The 23,930-nt window shown below is 40.9% G+C and overlaps 1 protein-coding gene and 1 long non-coding RNA gene across 4 annotated transcripts; both read left to right on the top strand.

Annotated features, from left to right (window-relative positions):
* Window positions 1–1,203: 1,203 nt before the first annotated feature.
* LOC116672637 (uncharacterized) lies at window positions 1,204–23,160 on the top strand. 3 transcript variants are annotated; one of them, XR_004327603.1, is made up of 2 exons: window positions 1,204–1,222; window positions 20,094–23,160. It is a non-coding gene; the product is annotated as an uncharacterized LOC116672637 (long non-coding RNA). The 3 variants fall into 3 exon arrangements; XR_004327602.1 differs by lacking the exon at window positions 1,204–1,222 and adding an exon at window positions 1,262–1,299; XR_004327604.1 differs by lacking the exon at window positions 1,204–1,222 and adding an exon at window positions 2,878–2,887.
* On the top strand, window positions 10,574–20,166 carry LOC116672626 (tumor necrosis factor ligand superfamily member 10). The gene is made up of 6 exons (XM_032504551.1): window positions 10,574–10,804; window positions 11,669–11,794; window positions 15,995–16,040; window positions 16,240–16,356; window positions 17,557–17,801; window positions 19,658–20,166. The coding sequence occupies exons 1-6, from the start codon at window positions 10,697–10,699 to the stop codon at window positions 19,865–19,867; spliced, it is 852 nt and encodes a 283-aa protein (XP_032360442.1). The 5' UTR covers window positions 10,574–10,696; the 3' UTR covers window positions 19,868–20,166.
* Window positions 23,161–23,930: the final 770 nt, after the last annotated feature.

The raw sequence follows: 23,930 nt of genomic DNA, 5'->3' as shown, positions 1-23,930 counted from the left end.
TGCCTAGGACTTGTGAACAGTACTGTATACTTCTGTTAGTTCTGTAATATTAAGTTAGGTACAGGTTAGGACAGGTATTTAAAAATATGGTTATTCCTTATTAGTTATTAAATTATAATTGATTTTGTTACCATTTATAATAATTAGGTATTCACATAAAGTACAACTATTAGTTATGATAATTAGTTACGATGAGTATCAAATATGTTGCATTTCTTATTAAAAATGCGTTTAGTAAATATAGTTTCAATATAACTTATTAACTATAGTTTTTATTATATGTATTAAAAATACAGATCGATAGGTTGAAATTTATTTCAAACATGTAAAAGTAGTAAAAGTAGTTAAATAGTGATAATAGTGTATTATGTCACCTTTTTATAATTCTTTCTAATTAAAAAAACAATTAGATGTTTAATCAATAACTAAGTTATGTATTCCCAGTGGTATTAACAATACATAATCCTTTCAAATACATGCACATTTCAGGTGTGTTCTTTCTGGTCAAATTTCAGAATAAAAGCCTGACACGTGCAGGAGAGGGCGCCAAATCCTCAACCTGAACACACCGGCCTTCAGTCAGTAATTCAGCTGTAAAAAATAAAAGTAGATATCGTTTATTATTGTCACATGGATCATGTTTTTTATTCTCTTTGTTCTTATTTTTATCTTAAAGATTTATGAACGCCATAACATTTTATGGGTTTTCCTGAGATGGATTTACAATTCAATGTTTTTTAATCCCCGGACAAAGGCGGTTGCTTTTGATTTATGCGTGTGAGCCGTGATATTGGAGTGTAATAAAAGCACTTACCGAGCAACACATTTCTGCCAAACTTTCTCCGTCTGTCTGAAAACTGGTTCAACGTGGCCTCTTCACCTCCTCGCTGGAAATCAATGAGTTGGCTTTCTGTTTCATCCTCTTCTTCGCCCTTCAGGTCAAAGCCTGCAGAGAAACAGAAACCAAAGCCATCACGGTGAGTGCGTGACAGAATGCAACACGGCCTGTCAGATCATGTTATCACGAGAGGTAAGCCGCGACCTTCTCCCGACAAACTGGTCTGCTTGTTTCTGCATTATCAAACCTGCATCTGGAGCGCCACAGGGCACGCTAAGTGTTTGTCTGCTCAGCTCTAACACGCTTGATTAGCGTGTGATTGGCCATCAGGACTTCATTAACCCAGTAAGTAAGTGAGTAAGAAAGTGTGTGTGTGTGTGTGTTGTGTGTGTGTGTGTGTGTGTGTGTGTGTGTGTGTGTGTGTGTGTGTGTGTGTGTGTGTGTGTGTGTGTGTGTGTGTTGTCAGTGAAGCAACAGTCAGCCTGCAACACTGCAGCCAGCTGCCAAACAGGTCGCACGACTGAGTGCAAGTTCTGTACAAGTATTCACTCTGCAATTGTTATTTCCCCAACCACTTAATCCCCATCAAAGTCACACAGCAGAGCGGAAACCTCATGCCAGCATGCGCTTTGTCCACAAATCAGAGAGATGGTCCACAATTCAAGATGGTATAAGTCCTGTAAGCCTTGCTGGTCTGTTTCCAATTGCCAACACGCTACAGTGACATGCATAGCACAATTATTTAAACTGACACACAGAGCAAAATATCTTCTCAAGTCTCCAAAAGTCTAAACACATTTTCTGCTATGCACACATTTTGCAATTCAAAATGGCACTTTTTAAAAGCACTGAACACGGTTCTTTGAAGAATCTACAATGTGAACTATTTCAGTATTATGGCGAAGCATACTAAAGATGAGAGCGCTTTTCATTTTGCATAAACAAAGCTGCAGAGAATTAATACAAATTGGTTCAACTGCAACAAAAGTGATCTGAGAAAACACAAAAAACAAGTATTCAATTGGCAGTTTGATTGTTGCACGCATTGCATCCTTTACTGTTAATATAAAACGGTAAAGGCATGGTGATTCTTTTCTGTATACTAATGACAGTATACTTTAACAAATACTATATTATACTACATACTAAATACAATTATGTAAGTCAGGAAACTTCTACGAGGTGTAGAGACTGTCATGGTTAAAAGTACCGCAGAATATAAAGAAAGAAAGCCAGACATTGAGTCCCCGCAATGTTTCTTCCTAAAATGTTTTTACTTAAAAGTTGAAAATGTTGAATTTTTTACAATTACTTAATAAACTATGAAAAGGACCACAGACACATGTAGGACTCCACATAGTTTGGCTTCTGGAGCACTTTAAAAAAACATAAATTAAGGCTACAGGACTTGATTAATCGGTTGAAAGATGTTTGGATGGATGGATTAGTTTGGTCTTAAAAATTGTAAAAAAAAAAAATGTGGATCAGTGTTTCCCAAAAGCCCAAGATGACGTCCTCAAATGTCTTGTTTTGTCCACAACTCAAAGACGTTCACTTTACTGTCACAGAAACTAAAAAAAAAAATTCACATCTAAAAAGCTGGAATCAAAGAAATGTTACTTTCTTGATGAATAAAAAAAATGATTCAAATTTATAATCAATTATCAAAATAGTTGACGATTAATTTAATAGTTCTAAAATAAGGAGCCCCGTGTAGCGAGCTGTGTCCACTGTACCTGACGGCTGTTTAAAACATTACAGGTAATATAGTGAGGGGAAGGTTTGGGAGGTCATTAGCTCATATTTTGCCTCAGGAGCCCCCCCCCCCCCTCCCCCCTCCTCTGCCTAATCTGTCCCTGCCTCTGGGGTCTCGGCCCAGATGGGAATTAAACAAAAAAGAAACTTCATGCCGCTCTTCACTGTTCACGCTGTTTTAAAACAAACATGACTGTGACACATGTGAGACGATAAAATCACTAACAAGACACTTTCAGCTGCATTTGTGAAATATATATGGTGTGTGTGTGTGTGTGTGTGTGTGTGTGTGTTGTGTGGTGTTTGTGTGGTTGTGTGTGGTGTGTGTGTTTGTGTGTGGTGTTTGTGTGTGTGTGGTGTGTGTCCCTGGAGGCCTGACTACCTCCCTGCCCCCTCTGGTGCTGCTCGTTAATCACAGTGTGATCATTTCAAAGGGAAAACAGAGGCGCCGGGAGCGAAAAACAAAACCGGTGAGAATGTGAAAGGAAAGCCGGAGCGGCGGGGAATTCATGAGGAGGACTGCGACTACAGGTCATATTGTTCACTTCTTCTGACGGCAAAAAGAGGGAGGAGGGGGAGAGAGAGCGAGAGAAGAGAGAGAGAGGAGGAGAGAGAGAGAGAGAGAGAGAGAGAGAGAGAGGGAGGGAGAGGGAGAGAGAGAGGAGAGAGGAGAGAGAGAGAGAGAGAGGAGAGAGAAGGGAGTGTATAGCAATTTGGGAAAATAGTGGAGGAAGGGAGGGTGAGACTGCAAAAGGCAGAAAAAGAGAAGAGAGAGAGAGAGGGGAGAGAGAGAGAGAGAGAGGAGAGAGAGGGGAGAGAGAGAGGGGAGAAGAGAGAGAGAGATTACTAGGGAAGAAGAAAAACCCACAATGTGGCCTCAAACTGCACAAGGACACATTCTGTATGTCACCACACACACCCACACACCACACACACACCCCACACACAACAACACACCACACACACACCACCACACACACACACACACACACACACACACAACACACACACACACACACACACACACACACAACACACACACACCCAACACGTCAAAAGTATGTGGACAACCCGGAGCATCACATCCATCTACTGTTGCAACAGCCTCCGTTGCAGATGTTTGCTCCCATTCAGCCACAAGAGCATTAGCGAGGTCAACGCTGATGCTGGGTGATAAGATCGGGGTCACAGTAGATGTTCCAGAGGTGTTGGATGGGGTTGAGTTCAGGGCCCTGTAGGGAATTCAAAGCTAGTGCATTGTGCTTAACACAGAAAACATCCACATCTCTCACGCCACGATCAAAATCCAAGTGTATCCCAGCCGTGAATTCAAGTAAGACCACACTAATGGCAAGGGGATTAGTAATGCTAATTCAAGACCACAGATTACTTAATCATTTGCACAAATTTGTTTTCTTCCCACCTTGACACACCCTGGCCTCTTTACAGTTTCATTCAGACTAACCGGTTCATACGAATGGCCTGAAAAATACTTCTCCTGAGTAATTGGGTCAATTTAAGACAATTTACATCCACGACCAATGCAGGAACTTGCGGTTTGTGAGTTTCCCTGGAATAAATAACTTTTCTTAACAGTTATTAGCACATAAACAGCAGGGCGTTGCATGTTAGAGGATCAGCACAAGACTGGATGAATCATTAAGGCAAAGTGTCGCTTAAAGTCTAAAAGAGACCTTCAACCACGCAAGTTTGATAGCAGGATCACATGCTACTCATGTTATGGTGCGTTCACACCAAGCCGTTTAAGTAGGCGTCACGGTTACATACAAAGTCAATGCAAAGACGCAAATTAGAAAAGGCCTTGGTGTGAACGCACCTTAATGAGTTATTGTCCTGTAACTGTTACTAAGTGTTTTATTGGCCTAAACCTTTACAGTCAATAACCATAGTTAATTTGCAATAAGCGTTACTTTTGCAAACATAAACCATTGTTGTCACGTGCAGAATTTTGAAATGTTTGGCATTCAACAATATCGAACAATAGCTGCACACACCCACACCCACACCCACACACACACACACACACACACACACACACACACTTTCACACAGGCATGTAAACGCCCTGGGCATGAGAACACATACACACTTTAGTAAATTGTATCTGGAAGGGGTCTCTCTCTCTCGCTCTCTCTTGCTCTCTCGGGAGTGTCAGCCTCCTCGATTGCTCGCTTTTCTCTTAACTCTTGATTTTCTGAAATGAAACCGTGAGCGAGCAGCCCCAAATTTCATGCATTGACATCCACACAAGGAAGGGGGGGTCCTACACACACAAAAAGTAGGAGAGAAACTATCACACACACACACACACACACACACACACACACACACTAAAAAAACCTAATCTGAAAAGCAAGTTGAACCAAAAAAAGTTTGGAAAGTCCCCAAAAGTTTCCCGTTTGCTCATTGGTCAGCTCTCAGGTTTCCGGAATGCCCATTGGATGCCTCTGATGTCCCACCTCTTTCTTACTGAGTGTGTGTGTGTGTGTGTGTGTGTGTGTGTGTGTGCGTGAGAGAACAGGGTGTTTACCTTGGCAGCACTCAGAGAGCCAGATTTAGATTTACAGCGTGTTGGTTTTCACCGTTGCTGTTTTAACAGATAATATTGAATGTTTATTTTAATAATCATAACATAACAATACCAAATTTTTAATGGCTTACCTTGTGAGGACCTGCTTTCTGTCCCAAAATCAGAACGTGAGTCCCCATAATGTGACTGTGTAAACACATTTATGTTTGCCTCAACATGGTTCATACAAGTACACAGATAAATACACACATTTATCTGTCTTAATCGGGACATTCTTTTGGATTTAGTTGCATTGCTTCATTAGTTTTGGCTGAATAAGAGTAAGAGAATGTTGCATTTAAAAAAACGTATCTGCCACTATTTGATCACATACCTGTGTATCATTAAACAAGTTTATGAACTCAGTAAAAGAAGAACAGGAGGAACATTTTAAATGGAGACTAGAACACAGGTCTTGTTCAACGCACCACCTTTCTCTAAACGCATCCAGACTGTTCAGAGTCAGGACTATTAAAGTCCACCTGTGATGTGAGTGAAAAGCACTTCTGCCAACCTCGTCTTGTAAACAACTTAGCAAGTCCAGACAGCGAGGTGATCAACGCCAGAGGTGGTGCTTTCTTTGGGTCGTATTTTAGTCAAAAACTGCAGCAAGAAATGATCGCGGTGTCGTGCCTCAACACACCTGGGACCCAGGTGGGCCCGATGCCCGTTTGATGCCAAAGCGCCATGAAAACTTATGATTCAGATTTTCTGAATTATTGCATTGTCAAGTTTTTACAGCTTGCTTTAGCAATACTGTACCTGTTTATGGTCAATGCATCAAGAGAGGGGAAGACGCAGACAAATGGAAGAAGATGATATGAGAAAGACAGGAAAGAAAAGACAAAGAAAAACGAATACAGAGGCAACAAGAACCAGAGAATAAGGGAGAGGCAGAATGAAGGCGGAGGGGAGTGGAAGACAAAGTTTGTGAGGCGACTGAGAATGGAGGGAGTTGACTTTGCGGGGGAGTCGGTCAGTTCTCCTCTTCGTATCAAAACTTGGCCGCCGTTCAGAAATCCACTCACAAATGTGTCTTTGCGCCTGTATTAGCTACAACGTGGGGACTTAAACTCTGTGGGGACTTCAAGGATGAAAAAGCCCGTCCACAGAAGGTAAAGATTTAAAGTTTTGTTTCTCCAGATTTTGCCAAGGATGCTCTCATGAACAATCCTGTCCCTCACATACACTGTGCTCTTTATCTCACACACACACACACACACACACACACACACACCACACACACACACACACACACACACACACACACACACACACACACACACACACACACAACACACACACACACACACACACACACACACCACACACACACACACACAACACACACCACACACACCACACACACACTTCGGAATCTCTGTTACCCCCAGCAGGTCTTTGCAGGCGTAGCCGAGTGAAACCTAAGCGGAGAGCGTCTCCCGGGGGGGCAGCTGGGCGTAGGAGCCAGATTGAGGCCAGATGTTGCAGACGCAGGAACGAGCCAACAGGACCGGGATCCATTTATAGGTTCAGCCCGTCTCGCTGCACAGCGATACGTTGATAACAACGCGACCGAAGCGGCTCAGAGCACTGACGGCTTGGCTAACATAGGGGAGAAAAAAAGACATCACTGCTTACACTGTGCAAACCTTCTTATTCAAGTTCTTTTTCTACAGATTAAATTAGACTTTGCCTTGAGATTTGCTTTCTAAAGTGTATCTGGATGTGTTTTTAGTGCAAGATTAACATTCTTTTTGGTGTTTTTTCACACGCTGTTGCAACAACTAGTAACGTTGGAAAAACTACAACACCACGACGGCTCTATCAAGACCGGAAACTACAGATACACACCGCACACACTTGTTTGGGCTCGCAAGTCGGCCAAAGACTAGTAACGTTACGTTCTGAGTGGATGGCGAGCGTGAGATGCCGACATCGACACTAATAAGATTCTGGGTGGAAAGTTGACTTTTTAAAAGTGTCCAAATGTTCCATTGACGAGACCAAAGTGATCTGTGTGTGTTTGGTCGTTGTGAACTGAGCTATCATCGCAGCACTCAGTCTGAAATACCCCCCCCCCCCCCCCCCCCCGAGTCTGAAATACCCCTCGATGGCCAAGCACACAGCTGATGTCAATCCCCCCCCCCGTCAAAGTATTTTTTCACCCTTTCATTGATGAACAGTGTTATAGTGTGTGAGAGAGTATTTGCTCTAAGTGAGAATGTGAGTGTGAAATTGAACACTACAGTAGACTATATGTTTCAATTTAAAAAAACATTTGCACAAAGCGAACTGATCCACTTCTCCATGTTGAGAAGATCCTTCAAATGAGAAAGAAATAATGGGACTAAAAGAAATCTAGGGACATTTAGAATGGATAAAAATGTGCGATTAATTGTGAGTTAACTATGACATTAATGCGATTAAATATTTTAATCGTTTAACAGCACTAGTTTAAATACAAAAATGTCTAAATAATTACATTTTTGAGAAGATATATGGTAATGCAAGATGCTAACAACAAATGGAAAATATAGGTTTTGGGGATGATTTTTGGTGTTAAAAGTAAATATTTTATTGATGTTAATTAGGATGTTACTATAAAAAGATTTACTATTTTCTAGACGTTACCATGCTTTTATTTTAATTTATTCTGTTACATAAATACAGTGCATGAAAAATTTAGTTTGAAAATTACAATTTAAAGCGGTCCAAAACTGACTTATACAACAATAACAACAGGCTGAATTTACTGTTCCATCGTGTGAGAAAAGTCTTCTTGGGAAAAAGCCCTCTGGCACACAGTGGTGTTTTTCCAGTTTGTAATAAACCAAAAAAGAAGAACTAATAACCATTATTAATGGATTCTCCCTGTGGCTGGATGGGCAGAGAAAAGAGCAGAAGTAGCTGCAAAAACTGCACCGACAAAACTAAAATCTAAAGAAAAAACAGTCAAAAGTAAAAGTCTTTGAAAAGATATCAAAGGATAAAAAGATTCAAATTCAAGAATCTCGCACATTACTTTTGACTTCTTTATGTAGGAAATAACGATAAAATCATATTTATTTAGGAGGCAGTCTCTTTGATATTAAGATCTCTTTTCCACGAGTTTCCAAGTTTCTTTCATAAATAAAAATGTTACTTTTTTTTTTTAAATTTCGATGGCGTTTTCTCAACCCTGACTGACACAAAACGTGACTTTTCCACCTTGTTTTGATGGTGAAAGGGTCGACGCCGTGAGGCAATGTGAAAAATGTGATGTTTTGTCTTTCATACTGACTTAAAATACCCTTCATCACATAACCTCACATGTCTTTCCAACGCACTTTATCATTCAGCAGGGTGGCAGCGATGTTAGGGAGCGCTTAAGAACATCATGTTTTTGTTATGCAGCCTGACAAAGAATGCAAGAATATCACATCCTAAAGAAGCCTCTCTTTGGATAACTGTAGAAAAATATACTTCTAATACCAGGTAATACGACGAGATTCCCACCTCCAATATCTGATATGAACATAGAGATGATGATCTGTTGAGACAAACCTATTTGTGTCCTTAAAAACATTTTTCCTTACCTCAGAGAGATGCATGATGGATGGACATTACAAGATAAATATTGGAGAGATCTGGAAGAGAAAGGAATGGAATGTTTTATAGATCGTTTTATCTTAACAAGCTGACATCTTGGCTACATGTGCTCCAGGCAGCATACAGAACCAAATAAGCCACAGCTTTGAAGAAAAGCCTAATTTATGGTTTTCCCCAGCCACTCTGCTACAGTACAGTGCTGATCATAAGTTTAGGAACCCAGGCTTAAGTTGACTGAAAGGAGGAATAAAAAAATTAATGTTTTGAAAATCAATCTTAAAGACTTAATTAAAAAAAAAAAAAAAAAAAAAAAAAAAAACACACACAGGACAAAACCAACCTTTAAGGATTCCAACTGTCTTTGTGAATGAATAATGTATCGTACATAAATAAATGTTCTTCCTTTAAAATACAGGGGTCAAAAGTATAACACCCCACATATTTAAATTCCCTAGGAGGCAGATTTATTTGAAGGCAGTTATTTATGGATCAGGATACTATGCATCCTGTTAAAGTTTCCCTGGCCTTTGGATTAAATAGACCCCCCATCGTCATCCTCACATACCCGTTCACCCTACATTGAGCTTGATAAGGGCACTTTCCATAAATCATCTGCTCAATGCCAATCAAACAAGCTATGGCTAACTAAAATAACTATTTATTCCAAAGGCCAAGGGAACTTCATCAGGATCAGAAATCACAGCTTATTGACCAGGTAGAAGACACATACAGGAATTTTCCTTGGACATAGGTGCTCACAATGTCTTACACATTCAAACAAAAACCCAACAAACATATACCATAATCAACACATATCTTACACAATTAACACACTAATATAGACAACATATATACACACTAATATATACACCTAATATAGACACACTAATATAGACACACTAATAGACACACCAATAATACATACTAATATATACATACTCTAAACAGAGACAATGTAGAGAGATGAGTGCAATGAAGAGACCAATCAAATTATTTAAATATGGAAGATAGTGCAAAGGGTACTGGGATAAATAGTACTATGTTATTATACTACAATATGAACAGTATGAACATTATGAGCAGTTCTGAAATAGGAAATGAGAATGATGAATAAATAATGGATAATAAGTGAGATAAATACTAAATAAATGGAATAATAGTGGAACCAGTAAGCAGGTGTTGTAGAGACCGTGGTACTGGGTTAATGGCCAGAATTGAACCTGACACTGTGGGTCAGTGGATGCATAGTATCCAGGATCCATGAAATAACTGGAATAAAAATCTGCCTGCCTCTATGGGAATTTAACATACAGGGTTGTATACTTATGCCCTCTGTATTTTAAGGAAGAACATTTATTTATTAAAGATACATTATTCATTCACAAAGAAAATTGGTGTCCTTATAGGTTGGACTTTTTTAATTAAGGCATCAAGATAAATTTCCAAAAGATGATTTTTTTTTTATTCCTTTTTTAGTCAATTTAAGCAAACTAAACTTATGAGCACCACTGTCTATGACCTAAAACTGTGGTAATGTACTGTACGTGCCAAACGTCGGCTGTGCCACTCATTCATAATGCTAGGACATTGTTTTGTTCATATTCTGATGTTAAATGTGTTTTTCTCACAGTAAAGCTCTGTACAGATCTATAGCAACGATAAGAGCGCTCACAATAAGCTTTAAGGCTATCTGTGTTTTTCCAGCGCACAAATGAAACAATAATCTCACCAGGAGAAGTTCTCCAGGCCAGGCCAGGCCAGGCCGGCCCCGCCTCCTCCTCCTCCTCCTCCTCTTGCTGCTTGCAGGGGACGGGGAGGGTAGAAGTTAAGGAGTCAGCTCTCTCTGCCATTGTTCTTGTTCTGGAAGTCTGAGGACAGGACGCAGACTGCGCTGGTCGGGTACCGGACGCCGGTCTGTCGTTATGACGGGCTCCGGTCCGAAGCTCGGGGTGCTTTTGCTGCTGGCGGTGCTGCTGCAGACTGTGGTCGTCACCATCACCGTGCTGCACTTCACCACGGCTCTCAACTCGGTAAGGACAAAGGTTCGGGGTGACGAACCAGGAGACGCGCGGAGGCTTTTACGCATCCGCACGCGGTGCGCACCGCGAAGCTGGTCGGCCTTTTTTGAACGCAGCTTCAAGAAAACTAGACTTTTTGTCAGCCTTGAACACTGCTGTCATTTCTCTAAACTTTCAGTGTGTAATGTACTACTGACAGTTTTTGGGAAGTCTTCTTCATGGCTCTGATTCTGTAGCTGCGCTCCTGAGCACAATGCAATGAATGCTACTTATTAATTAGTGAATAGTTCAGTTTTGCACAATGCAGCTTTATGCAGTGACACTTTTCTTTGGTCTTCTCTGCATTTGCAAACCGAAAAAAATGACAAGGAAGTAAAAAAGCTCTGGCAGCTGCAGCTATTTTTATGATTAGCTGTGACTATCAGGAAGTGTGTGTGCGTGTATGAATGTGTTTGTGGGTGTGTGTGCGCGCGCGCGCTAGACTCACTCTGCTTGTTTTGGTGAGGCCAGAGTCCTTTGGTTACCTGGATTTGGTCCAGCTCCACTCTCAGTCTGTGTTTATAGGAATTAATCATTAGCCCAGATGATCTGCAGCAGAAATACGGGAGCAACCGAAACCTAAACGGATGACAAGAGGGACACGTCTAGAAATGATGTTGAATCAGGTTCCAAGCAAACTTAACCAGTGATGTGTCCCCCCCCCCCCCCCCCCCCCAATAAGCACATCTTCATCTAAATATGCTACAAATTTCTTAAAGTTTACATTTTTGCATCAAACAAAAGGAATTCCTTCTTCAGGGACGTTTGATGAGAAGTTAAAAGAGTCATTAGTTCTAGTTGTTAGATGCTCCTCTTGATGTTTCCACTGTGTTGCAGATGAAGGAGACGTTCGCCAGGAGCAGTGTTTCCTGTCTGACGGGCGGCGACCTGCAGAGCATCACGGCTGTTCGGGGGGATCCGTGCTGGCAGGTCACTCAGCAGCTTCACCTGCTCATTGAGAAGGTACGGGGGAGCCACAGTAGCCTCTTTCCAACCAAGTAGTCATAGTAACAGTCCACTTCTAAACAGTTCTAACAAAAACCGGTTTCCCATTTGCATCCACACTGGCCGAGTGGCCATAGGAACTGACCTTTTGTTATTATAACGCAGCCATCTAACCCCCACTATGTGGAAAAGGGAAAAAAGGAAAAGACCCTGCCTTGAAGTTGGAGTTGAAAAATGTATAGGAAATGTGGCCAGAGGAACTTAAAATCTCTAAATTGTCCCAGTCGGAGCACGAGAAAAAAGGGTTCTAGGAACGTTATGTTCTAGGACCAGGGTCTTCAGCCCTTAGGACCCCTTATCTGAAAGAGAGATGGATCAGGGACCCCCTACTACATATATTGCATAGAATTAAGATGCATAGTAAGCTGGGCCTACGATAACTCGTAGGGCGGCCTAAAGCCTTTTATGCATTTGTCTGTTGATAGAATGCTAAGTGATTCAAGTAGCCTAATAATTGTTGGCATGATTTTATAAATCATATTGGAATGATAAACGTACATGTGGCACACATCTGTGGATGGCCTTAGTGACTACCTTGACTATAGGCCAGTAAGCAGTGGAGATTTACAGTTGCTGATAATATGTCGGATTCATGTTAAGAAAAAACTTTCAAAAATGAACAATTTGGAGGCCCACCTGCACTGACTCTGAGGACCCCCTAGTGGTCCCTGACCCCCTGCTGAACATCCCTGTTCTAGAAACTGCAAAAAAAAGCGGCTAATAACTCCAAAACACTGCGCTCCACACTTGGAAACTCATACAGAACATCTCAAAACCTGATTGTAATTCTCTCGGTCAAGCTGTATCAAGTATGACTTCACCAGAATGACCTTTGCATATCAGTATTTGTTGATCAGTATTAATGACTCGATGATTATTTTGCCAGCTGCTGAGATCTCTGGCTTTCAAAGCAAAGTTTTTTTGTTTTTTCTCCACCCAGCCTGCTGTGAATCAAGTCTCCCCACCCTCTGGAGTTTGGAGACATTACCAATCCCCCCACACTTGCAAGATGCAAAGTCTAATAAAGCGAACGATAAATCAGCTTTAATGTTATTGTCATTATTATTGCACCGCCTGTGGCGATGACATTTGAGTCGAGAAAGACTTCAGTCCTGCCAGTGTGACAAATATTGAGCATGCGTACAGTAAAGTAGAGTTTAAACCCATTCAGAGCTGAAACTATTAGTTTATTATACAAACAGATGATCAACAGAAAATTAATCTGCAACTATTTTGATAATCGATCAATCGGCTTCAGTCGATGCCGTCAGCAAAAATGCCAACCACTCTGGTGTCAGCCTCTCAGAAATGAAAGCATTTGATGCTTTTTGCTCAAGTTGATTGATCAGACTCCACACAGCTCCCTCTAGAGACTCTAAAGACTTTGTACAACTTGTTACATACATGCAGTAGCACTCCCTGACACATGAATACACAGCCTCCCCTTAACCCTCACGCGTTCCTCGAGTCAAATTTGACCCATTTTCAGTTTTTTTAATCACAAAAAAATGGGCCTTGAAAATAAGCTGAAAATGTCAACGTTGTAAATATCAAATAACTTTGGAAAAAACATCAAAAAAAGCTCCCACAACATTGAAAAAGTGACAAAAATGTCAGAAAATGCAATAGTGTTGACAAAAGACCCTTTTTTCATGGTTTACGGGAAGACAACACAAGGGTTAAATCCTATTTTTTTGTGCATAATTGTATAACTACATATGTTCTTGCATCACACAACATGAGCGAGAAGTTGCAGTGTTTCTTGTTGAAAAAAGCGGTTGCATCATGTAAAACTGCTTAAAAATCCATTTTAATGTAAAGTGTAAAAAAGAAAAATCTAATTCCTCAGTAACATTAAAAGTAAATGTATCTCCTGACAAGTACTGTGTGTATCACAGCTTGATGAATCAACACACACACACACACACACACCACACACACACACACACACACACACACACACACACACACACACACACACTACAGTAAGCAGCTGTTTAAAGTATAAACCTATACATTTGTAGGGTGTTTTAAAGCTTTACGTCTTCAGTAGAAACCGCTGATCTCGGGGCTGAGAGCCCCAGACAGGAGGTCAGACGGTGCTGAGAGATGGACTAACATGTTGTTGGGTTTGGTCTTTTTGTGGAATTTGTTGAGAATAAGAAAAACAAGTTGCAACAAAGGGATTTTAAGGACAGTAGGTGCAGTTTGCGGTTCAGTGCCGTTATTATCGTTAATATAACAGAATTATTAGGAGCCTCCTGAGCTGCTGAACATTAACGGCAGAAGAAAAATGTTGAAATGATCCAAATCACTGTCTGCAGACGCACAATGAGCTCCTTCATAGCTGGAGATGTGAGCCTGTGTGGTTTAATCAGCACAGGAATGTGTTCACCTGCGCACACACACACACACACACACACACACACACACACACACACACACACACACACACACACACCACAACACACACACACACACACACACACACACCACACACACACACCACACACACACACACACACACACACACACACACACACACACACACACACACACACACACACACACCACACACACACACACACACACACACACTCATTTTTATCCCTCCTATTAGAAAGAAACAGTACCCAGAGCTAAAGAAAATTACTGATATCGCTCTCACTCACTCCCCACACACACACACCACACACACATGCACATTACTTTCTATTTGTACGCATTGTTTGTTTTTATTTCCTTCTCTGATTGACTTCACTGCTCTCTTGAATAAAACAGCGGGGACTTTCCTCTTGATCTACTTGATTAAATTTAGTCCAGAATATAAACACATCAGTAGGACTGTTGAGCCAGAACATCGGTTTCTGCTTTTAACTCGGAACGGAGAGTGAAAGCACATTTAAGGCTCCCTCTAAGTTAAAAATTTAATTTTGTTATTTGCTGTCCTGCTTTGATTACACGCCAATCCTCTCTTCTCAAACATATTTCCTTGAGTTGTTTATTTATCATTCAGATAATTACAATGCGGTTTCTGCTCCTTTGGGAGGTTTTTATTCACAACGGTTTAACAAATGGAGCAGCTGATTAAAACCGATAAAAACACTGAATGAAGCAGTTTCATGTTCAAAATCAGTGTGTTTAATGCAGTGTATTTATGTTAAAAAACCTCAACGTGAAATTTCATGCCATGGGACCTTTTAAATTTCATCCTCAAAAAAGACGAAGTCTTGCAAACTTGAAGAGAAAACAAGGGTCTGAGAGGCGGTATAAATTGTGCTTCCCGCTGACCGACTGCAGGTAAATGGAGCTCATGAATTAGTTGTTTTCCTTCACCTCCCTCTCAGTTATGGCTGAAGCTGTACAAATATTTTAAAAAGGGAAATCATTAACCCTCGTAACCTCCACTGGCAACCAATAGGAACGGCAACAAAACGTTTCTTCTTCTACACAAGTTATTTATTAGCATTAACATATGGAAAAAGATTCCTCTCTTCTCTAATGCTTTCAGAATGCATTTTGTTTTCAACCATTATGTTGCTTTTTACATTTCGGGAAACTAGTAAACTGAAACAGATCCAGAATCCACTACAGTTGGCAGTTGTTGCGTGTGTTTGGAGCCAGTTTGGAGGGAGGAACGTTGTGATATGAGGGATAGGGAGAGGGGTCAATTATCAGGGAAGGATCTGTTACCCACCTGAACAGGAAGGCTCCTTCTTATTCCTGATCCAGGTCTTAGTAGAAGTTCAGGGTTAAAGTCATCAGACGGCTGCTGGGTTCACCTGTGGAATACAAAGTGATATGGACATTTATTCCATATAGATTAGCTGATACTTTATTCATAACACAGCAGGGAAATTTCCTCGTTACAGCAGCATTTTCTACAATAAAAGAAAAACAAATAAACAAGTAAACACACAAGGAAAAACAGGCAAACAACAGACAATGTGCAGAAGGTAGACTGAAGTACAGTGGCGTCAAATAAAGGTTTTGTAAAGTGCAATTGCCATAGTGCCAGAAAACAACATTGCAGTGTAAGTGAGGTTAAAATTAAATTGAATATGTTATGAATATGTCGATATTTCTTAATGAGTGTTTTGTTGTTGTTGTTGTTGGATTCAAGGCTTTAATAAATGTTTTCTGCTGCTCGCCCTGCAGTCTCTGTCCCAGCGTTACCAGAAGCAGATTTCGTCGGCAGTTAGAGGTGAGAAAACTTAAACACACGGACCTATGACTTTGTGTGTTGAAGATAAGCATTTTTTTTTTTTTTTTTTTAATTAGATGACCAGGAACTTACTTGTGCAGATAAAATACATTTCCTTCAAAAACTTGAATGCAGTGATTTGTTATCACAGGTGTGTTAATTGTAAGGTTAATTTTTTTTTGTTTTGTTCCCATGCTAGATGAAGTGTCGCGGGTGCTGCCCTCGCTTGTGATGGCCGACAGGGCTTCACCCCGCCCCAAAGTCGCAGCCCATGTCACTGGCAGCTTTGTGCCCCAGCTGGAGCGTGAGGGAGGAGGTGAGTCCTGCAGAAATTAACTGCACACAGTGGTGTCTGAAATAAAAAAAACATTAAAAAAAACAAAACATATCTAGGCTGTTTGATTTAAAATGAATTAGTGATCGATTGGAACAACAGTCTGAATTAATTTGCGTAAGGGTGTCATCTATAGGCACACAGTGCCTTTTTAAATTTAGCTATTTATACTGTCTGATTTAACTAATTAAAAGGCCCACAGACTGAAATGTTGCATCTGTGTCAAAGTGCATTTCTGTTTTGCGGTAAAAGATACATCTTATCTAAGAGATGTTTTGCAAGGAAAAGTACATTTTTAGATTGTTAGATTAGATTAGATTAGATTCAACTTTATTGTCATTACACAGGTACAAGGCAACGAAATGCAGTTTGGGTCTAACCAGAAGTGCAATAGCAGTAAGTGCAGGATAGCAGGAAGTGTTATAAACATACTAATGTTACTGTAGGTCAAAAGAGTAAGATATTAATGGTGCCTTTCCATTACATGGTTTGACTCAACTCACGTTCTTGGTAGTAGGTAATTGTTTCTTTTCTTTTTCCACAGCAGATATATCTCCTTAAGTACTTTCTCAGTGTAGGTGGGATTCTCAGCTGAATGTCCTAGCGTTGCCTAGTGGTGCTGCCACTTTATTTTATTATAGGCTCAGCTCACTTGGAACCTCGACCTAGGTGGTACTAAAAAAAAAAAAAGTACCAGGTACCATCAACTAATTTTACTCATGGAAAACTAAAAGGCGAGCCGTGCCATGCTGTGGAAATGCGGCATACGTGACATTTAAAATGTCTTACTATCTTATAATTAAAGTGATTTACAAATGTCATAATTCTTAATTAGAATCTCATAATTTTGGCTTACAAGGAGTATTTTAAATGTTATCCAGTCCTAATTTTTCATTGTTTTTCATCCAGTTTTACAATTCTGACTTACTATCTCACAACTGTAACCTACAAAAGTCACAACTTTAACGATATTTATGTCAAGGTCTGCAAACTATAAGGCTAGAAGTCCTACATACACTGCATCCGTTCACTTCGGTTTGAATCACTGCACTTTATTTAAAATGAAACGATGCCTGTATGTATCATGACCCTAATATATCATCACCATGTTTCTTTTCTTGGTGGGAATTGGCTTTTACAACAAATCTTCACCTTCTGGCTTGTGATGTTGGTTTTCTGCAGCTCCAGTCTCCGCCGGCCGTCGGGTTCAGGGCCAGAAGATCTCCTGGTGGGAGGGGCAGAAGGGGCTGGCCTTCCTCCAGGACGTCCAGCTGGTGGACGGGGAGCTGGTGGTGCCGCAGCCCGGCCTCTACTACATCTACGCCCAGACGTACTTCAGACACACCCACTCCCTGGAGGAGGAGGGCGAGGACGGCGAGGAGGCGCAGGACAGGGGCAGACCCCTGCTACAGTACGTCTATAAAAAGGTGAGAAACGGGTCACCGTAAGACTTTACTTTGTTCTTTTAAGTTCAAAAGTTATTGTCATATGCACTTTAGTACAAGTACCACAGCAATGAAATACAGTATGCCCTATTGCACACTCTCAGCACCAGTCAACAGTAACAATCAATAACAATAATATAGTTTAAAAACATAAAACCATTTAACCACCACAATAAACAGTGGCTAAGTAACTAAATACAGACCCCAGCCCTCCTTCCTGCTGCGCTATCATTCAACAACCTGATTACCTGAGGATAAAAACTATCCCTAAAACGTGATGTACGCGTTGGGATCGCGTTGGGCGTCTGTGTTTTTAATTAATTATTGGGCTTGACTTGGATTTGACTCATCAGCTGCCAGTTTTTCGGAATCACCTAATAAATATTTGAAGTGTACTTGTATTATAAGATTTGTGATAAGAGCCTGTGTTCGATACCAGGCAGCAGAGACAGGGACAAGAAACCTTGGGAGACAGTGTGGGGAATTGAATGCAACAAAGGTCTCCAGCCAGATTTAGACAAGCAAAGTTGTGTTTACACGGAGTGTAATTTGACCATGTGCAAATTAAATTTTAATCTCTTTCTTTTTGCTGCACTGAACACGGCAGACTGGTGATTCCCAGCCGAGGTGTTACTTCAGATGCTGGTCTGACTAATTAGATCAATGTGACCAATGTGGATCCTGACAGTGAGTGTGTATTGTATAACAGCGTGGCACACATCCAATAAAACATCCAACTTTCTGCTTTGTCATATAAAAGCTAGACGGAGAAGACTGTGCTTTGCTGTTACACAAACCCCCGGGCAGTTCAGTGTTTTCTTGTGGCAGCGATAGAGGCAGCGTTGTTTCCTGTTTCCTGTACGGGACTTTTCACACCACCTCCAAACACACTGACGTGTCTGGTCACCGGTTACATGATTGGCCACCGCAGCGTGACATCGGGTTGTGGAGTCGTGTTTCTCCAAAAGTGGAATTGTATCAGCTATTTCGACGCAGGCCGCTCTGAAGGCCGACGCAGTCATTGTGAATGCAGCGTTAGAAGGATAGAGGGGGGGCGTTAGAGGTGAATTATTGGAAGCTATAATGTGGAAAATTTAGAGAATTAAAGGCAATATTTAATATTGTAATTTGTAAAAGACCATTCTTTACAACCTGGTCAGGGGCGATTGCAGGAGTTTCCAGGAAGTGAGGTGGCACAGGGGTGACAAATAATCATTAAGGAGGGAAATACCGCATAGAAAACCTGCTTAGAAATATAGCAAATATTGGATAGGATAGAACAACACAATGTAATTCTGCTAAATAAAACATTGCATTCATTAGTTTTACTTATTTTCATTTTAAAGAAATTGTACACACATCTTTTTTAAGATTCAAATTTAGGCTTTTATTTGTATAGGCCAGCTTAGACAAGGGTTTCTCCCCTTTCATGTTTTCATCTGTCCTATGGAAGTAAAGGCCTAAAATGCCAAAATCATGCCGAAATCATCTTTAAAAAAAAAACTATTTCAGTGCTGGTTCCACGGTATCAGAATGTTAGTCACCATGGAAACATTAATTGGTCATTTCAGAAGGGCTGGGAAAATTGTCAGAACAGGACAACATGTGACAGGACTCTGATCCAGTGGAAAACAACTTTCAGGTTGATAGCACTCTAGCCCAATGGGTTAGGGGGGACCGATCATATATCAAGGGGGGGGCCTGTGCCACCCCGTGCCCCCCCTTCTAACCCCGCCCCTGGACCTGATTGATCCGACCTGGGATTCATCCGACCCACCAGCGCAGCATGAACGCCTCCCTCCAGCCACCACATAACAAACCTCTCCTCCTCCCGCCAGGTGAGCTCCTACCCGGTTCCCATCCTGCTGATGAAGACGAGCCGAACCTCCTGCTGGTCCCGGGGCTCCCAGTTTTCTCTGCACTCGGCCCACCAGGGTGGTCTGTTCCCGCTCGGCAACGGCGACCGCCTGTTCGTCACGGTGACCAACGCCTCTGCCGTGGACATGGACGAGAAGAGCAGCTTCTTCGGGGCGTTTCTCATCAGCTAGACGATCAGCTGCAGGTCTCGGGATCCACCATCACGCCGTTAATGGTTGAGATGGAGCCATCGCTCTCGTAAACATGGCTGCAGCCTCTAGACTTCTCCTACTAATGAAAAACTGCAACAGCAAGTCACAGGGAAGGAGGTTTTTCTGTTTTTCAGGATCACCAATCAAACAAACACACTGGTTTCATGGGGGGAGAAGAGACTTATGGTTGGGGGCTGTTTGCGAGTGAGAGCTAATCAATTAGTGTATTAAAGCAAATGGGGCTTGGATTCGATAGATTCAAGTTTCTGTTGTATGAATGTTTCTTTGAGGCAGACTTCTACCTTTTTAAAGTGTGTAGACCAGCAGATTTTCTCAGCTAAGTTTCATAAGTGATCTTACACAGCTAAGAACAAAACCTTAGACAAAACATGCAAAACAATAGTGACTCTGTTTCATGCTTTGGTTCTGGTGAGCTGACATTCTGCACACCAACCCAGGTTGAATTCAGATGTGATTTGCCTGAGTATATTCTCGCCATTTTCCTTGCCTGTCCTGTTCCAGGGATTTTCTGGCTTTTTTTAACAGGGAATCCTTAAAGCAGTTAGCCTATGTGCAGAAAACGCAAAATAACCTTAAGTTCTAGTGACTATCAAGCTATGTTGAAGTTCAATATGGTTTAACGGGTTTCCAGATACTTTACTTTTTATGAGATGATAAGCAGAACAGAATTTGCCACAGTAGGTTACACCTAATGTGGAGTTTGCTTTGGTAAATGGTGCATACGTCCAGGGGCGTAGCACAAAATTCTGGGCCCTGTAGAAGGCATTTTCTATAGGCCCCTCTCTGCATCCACAGCTGTTCATTCTAGTATATTTTTGGGCCCACCTCACATGAGGGCCCTGGGTACTCCTGCCCCCCCCCCCCCCAGTCCACCCCCCCTGCATACATCGACAAACATTTAACATTAGAAAAAATAAACAAATACAGAAACAAAGATTTAGGTTTCCCTACACTGTGGAATATCTAGTGATGATCTACCAAAACTAGACTGTATTTCAAATTTTAAGTTTTGTTTTAAATATAAAGAACTTTGCATAATTGCCTCATAACTCATCTCTCTAATCACAAACCCGTCTTTAACAGAGCCCAGTTTCTGCACAAGGAGAGTTGTTCTTTTTCCATTATAGGAAAAAAGTAAAGTAGCAATTTAGACCTTTTGGTAAATGTAAAAACATTACATTTTATTGATTTTATAGCAAATGCCTGAAAACTGGGGTCTGCCTCTAGGAATTTTGTGTAAAACTCTTATCAGCTGGACATCAGAGATTATGTGAGTCCCTGGATGCGTGTTTGTGTACAGATGTAAATATTGTGTGATATTTTGTTTTTATCTGGGTCTGTAGCTGTCAATGAACTCTTCATCTTAATTTTCCCTCAGCCAGATGTTGAACTTCTGAGACCATTTACCGATCATGGCCTACTGCTAACAGTACAAGCCTTTCAGAAAGTTAGTTGACAGCTATGTTGTAAAGTTTAAGGGTGTAAAATTGCCACCTTTTCCTTCGTGAGTTTAAAAGTACTCCATTTTAAAAACACTGCTCCTCACAAATCCGGCTTTGATTTTGTTGGCAGCAGCACCCCAGCCTCTCGCTGTGCTGTTGGCTCATTCATCTTAATCGTTCTCCAAACGGTGCATTGAAAGCTTCCCGAGCGGTTGGTATTCTCAGGCGTTCTTGTCATGTTGGATAAGCTGCAGACCTGGAAAACAATAAGGCACATCAGCAGAACCAAACAGCAGAAATGTGAGATTTTGTTTATTTTCAAATGTCTTGAACCGTTTGTAATGAACAGTGCAGCAAATCCTGCACGCAAACCAAAATTATCTTTTATATTGGACCAAAGGAGAGCTGGATGAATCAGTGACTATAACTGATTGAGCTTGAAGCTTAATTTAGGAAATAGTTTGATTAAACGTTCTTAACTTAAAGGGATAGCTCGGATGTTTTGACGTGGGGAACATTAGAAAACACTGTGAGGAAGGTTAGATCCATCTCCTGACATGAAATGCTGTAAACTGTTGATGGCTCTTATTTTACACGAGGTCGTAGATGGAGCAATCTCTCTTTAAATTGTATCAAACAAGTTTCTCAGCTGAGTCCAGTTTTCAAGGAAATGTAGATGTTTAAATGTCCATTTAAAAAAGGCTTTGGATTCGATCTTTTCAAGTGTGTTTGTATGAGCTTCTTCTCCATAGCCAGTGTAAGCTACAGTAGACGGCAATAAGTAATGTCCTGCTGTGGACGGGGGATGGGGGGGGGGGCTAAAAGAAATCTATATTTAGAAAATGCTGTACCTTGCCGTCAGACAGCCCTTTACAACAGGGAACTGAAGCCGTTATCTCCGCTCTCTTCAAAGCCACCGGACTCCTTTGACTCATTTTACCTCTCAGAACACGGGAGTGGCTGCTCTACCGCTGCCTCCATCGGTTAGTTTTTACATGTGTTATTGTTTAATTTTGGTGTTTTAAACAGGTTGGTTCAGTTTCAGAACTGACCAAGCTTCGATGGCAAATGAAAGCCATGAGATGTGGCTGAAAGCTCCAGAAGACATCAAGTGTCAAACCACTATTGGCAAGGGTGAGAATGAACCCTCAGTTATATTCACAGATGTATCCAACTCTATTTGAGAAAAGCAAAAAAAGATGTCCGCAGCAATGAGTTCCAATGAAGTTCTCCTTGAACGCAGCATTCACTGTAGCACTTATGTAAATATGACATTACAAGACCTTTTTAATTTCTTCTTTTTGCAACTAATGTATAGACTTTTTTCAAATCTTTTTTTAAATGTTGGTATTCACAAAAAAATTGCAGTGACAAATCTCTACTACAGGCCCAAAACCATGATGTTAAATGGTAGTTTAAAGTTGATATGAACAGGGTCTTAATTGTGCTCCTTAATATGAATGTACAGACATTAAATCTGTGGTTTTGAGTTGACCAACTGTGAGGTGGATGTTAAAATAGCCGTCCACATTTTGCTCGTATACACAACAATGACCTGAGACACAGATTTCAATGCAGTCAGTACCTTAGTGAAAAACTGGAAACATCCACCTGCAGTCAGTCTTCTACGTCAGCTGGAGCTCAAACACCTGAAAGGCATCAAAACAAAAAGAGAAACTGTACTCTAGTCAGGTTGTAGACAATGACACTAAATTTGTATTGTTTGCCAGAGCGACCAAAACTAAATGTGAATGTAAATAAGCAGGTGGTTTTGTCTGTAAATATGTGAAATAAAGACACTGCAGGAGGTTCAAACCTTTGACTTCACCAAAAATCTTGAATTCATCAGGGGTATGTGAGGTTGTTTCCAGCTTTCTTATTTCCAGTCTGTTGATCAGTCACGCACAAAACACAGTATTACTATAAGCGGATACTAGGTTAGTATTTGTATTTCCAGTAGATATTTTATATATTTTCTAGCACATTTCTGTATCCACCAAGTTGTTTTGTAAAAACTTTTAAATTTAAAAAAAGTGTTTGTATAATCAGTATGAATGATTAATAAATGCATTAAATTAATCCCTAAACAACCTCAGACACGCTGATGAAGGCAGGAAAACAGCTGCTTAATGGACCGTTCTCACAATAGACATTTTTGATTTGTCGTAGTAGGAAAAGCACAGCTGAAATTGATAACCTTAACGATGGCTAAACTCCAAGTGTCCCACTGAGCTATTTCAGTGAGTCAACATGCACAACAGCAGGGCCTCTTGTAAGTGGATGCAGCCATCCATCATTAATGGTTTTTGAATACACCTGTGCATGACCCACTATGACATGTCAGCATGTCTGCCGTGAAAAAGGTCTATAAAGCAGGATTTAAGAGTTGTGCAACATGTTTTTAAGATTCAGAGCTGCGGCTTACCGAAATCAAGATGTCAGAGCATGGGGACATCTGTCAGTAAAAGGCTGGCTTGTTCAAATTCAGATAACAAAAGGCTGGAGATCAGTCATTTTCTTTCTTGGTCTGAAAAGCTTTAAAACAAACATTTGTAGGACTGTTCTGCCGACTGCTGGTG

This window comes from Etheostoma spectabile, chromosome 22, assembly GCF_008692095.1.
Source record: "Etheostoma spectabile isolate EspeVRDwgs_2016 chromosome 22, UIUC_Espe_1.0, whole genome shotgun sequence".
NCBI classification, from domain to species: Eukaryota; Metazoa; Chordata; class Actinopteri; order Perciformes; family Percidae; genus Etheostoma; species Etheostoma spectabile.
This window is presented reverse-complemented; position numbering and strand designations above follow the sequence as displayed.

Bases quoted from the DNA above. Each gene is read 5' to 3' on its own strand.
- LOC116672626 (XM_032504551.1), top strand. From the start codon at position 10,697: ATGACGGGCTCCGGTCCGAAGCTCGGGGTGCTTTTGCTGCTGGCGGTG. The intron at 16,041-16,239 runs GTGAGAAAACTT...TTCCCATGCTAG, and splicing joins GATTTCGTCGGCAGTTAGAG to ATGAAGTGTCGCGGGTGCTG. The intron at 16,357-17,556 runs GTGAGTCCTGCA...GGTTTTCTGCAG, and splicing joins GCTGGAGCGTGAGGGAGGAG to CTCCAGTCTCCGCCGGCCGT.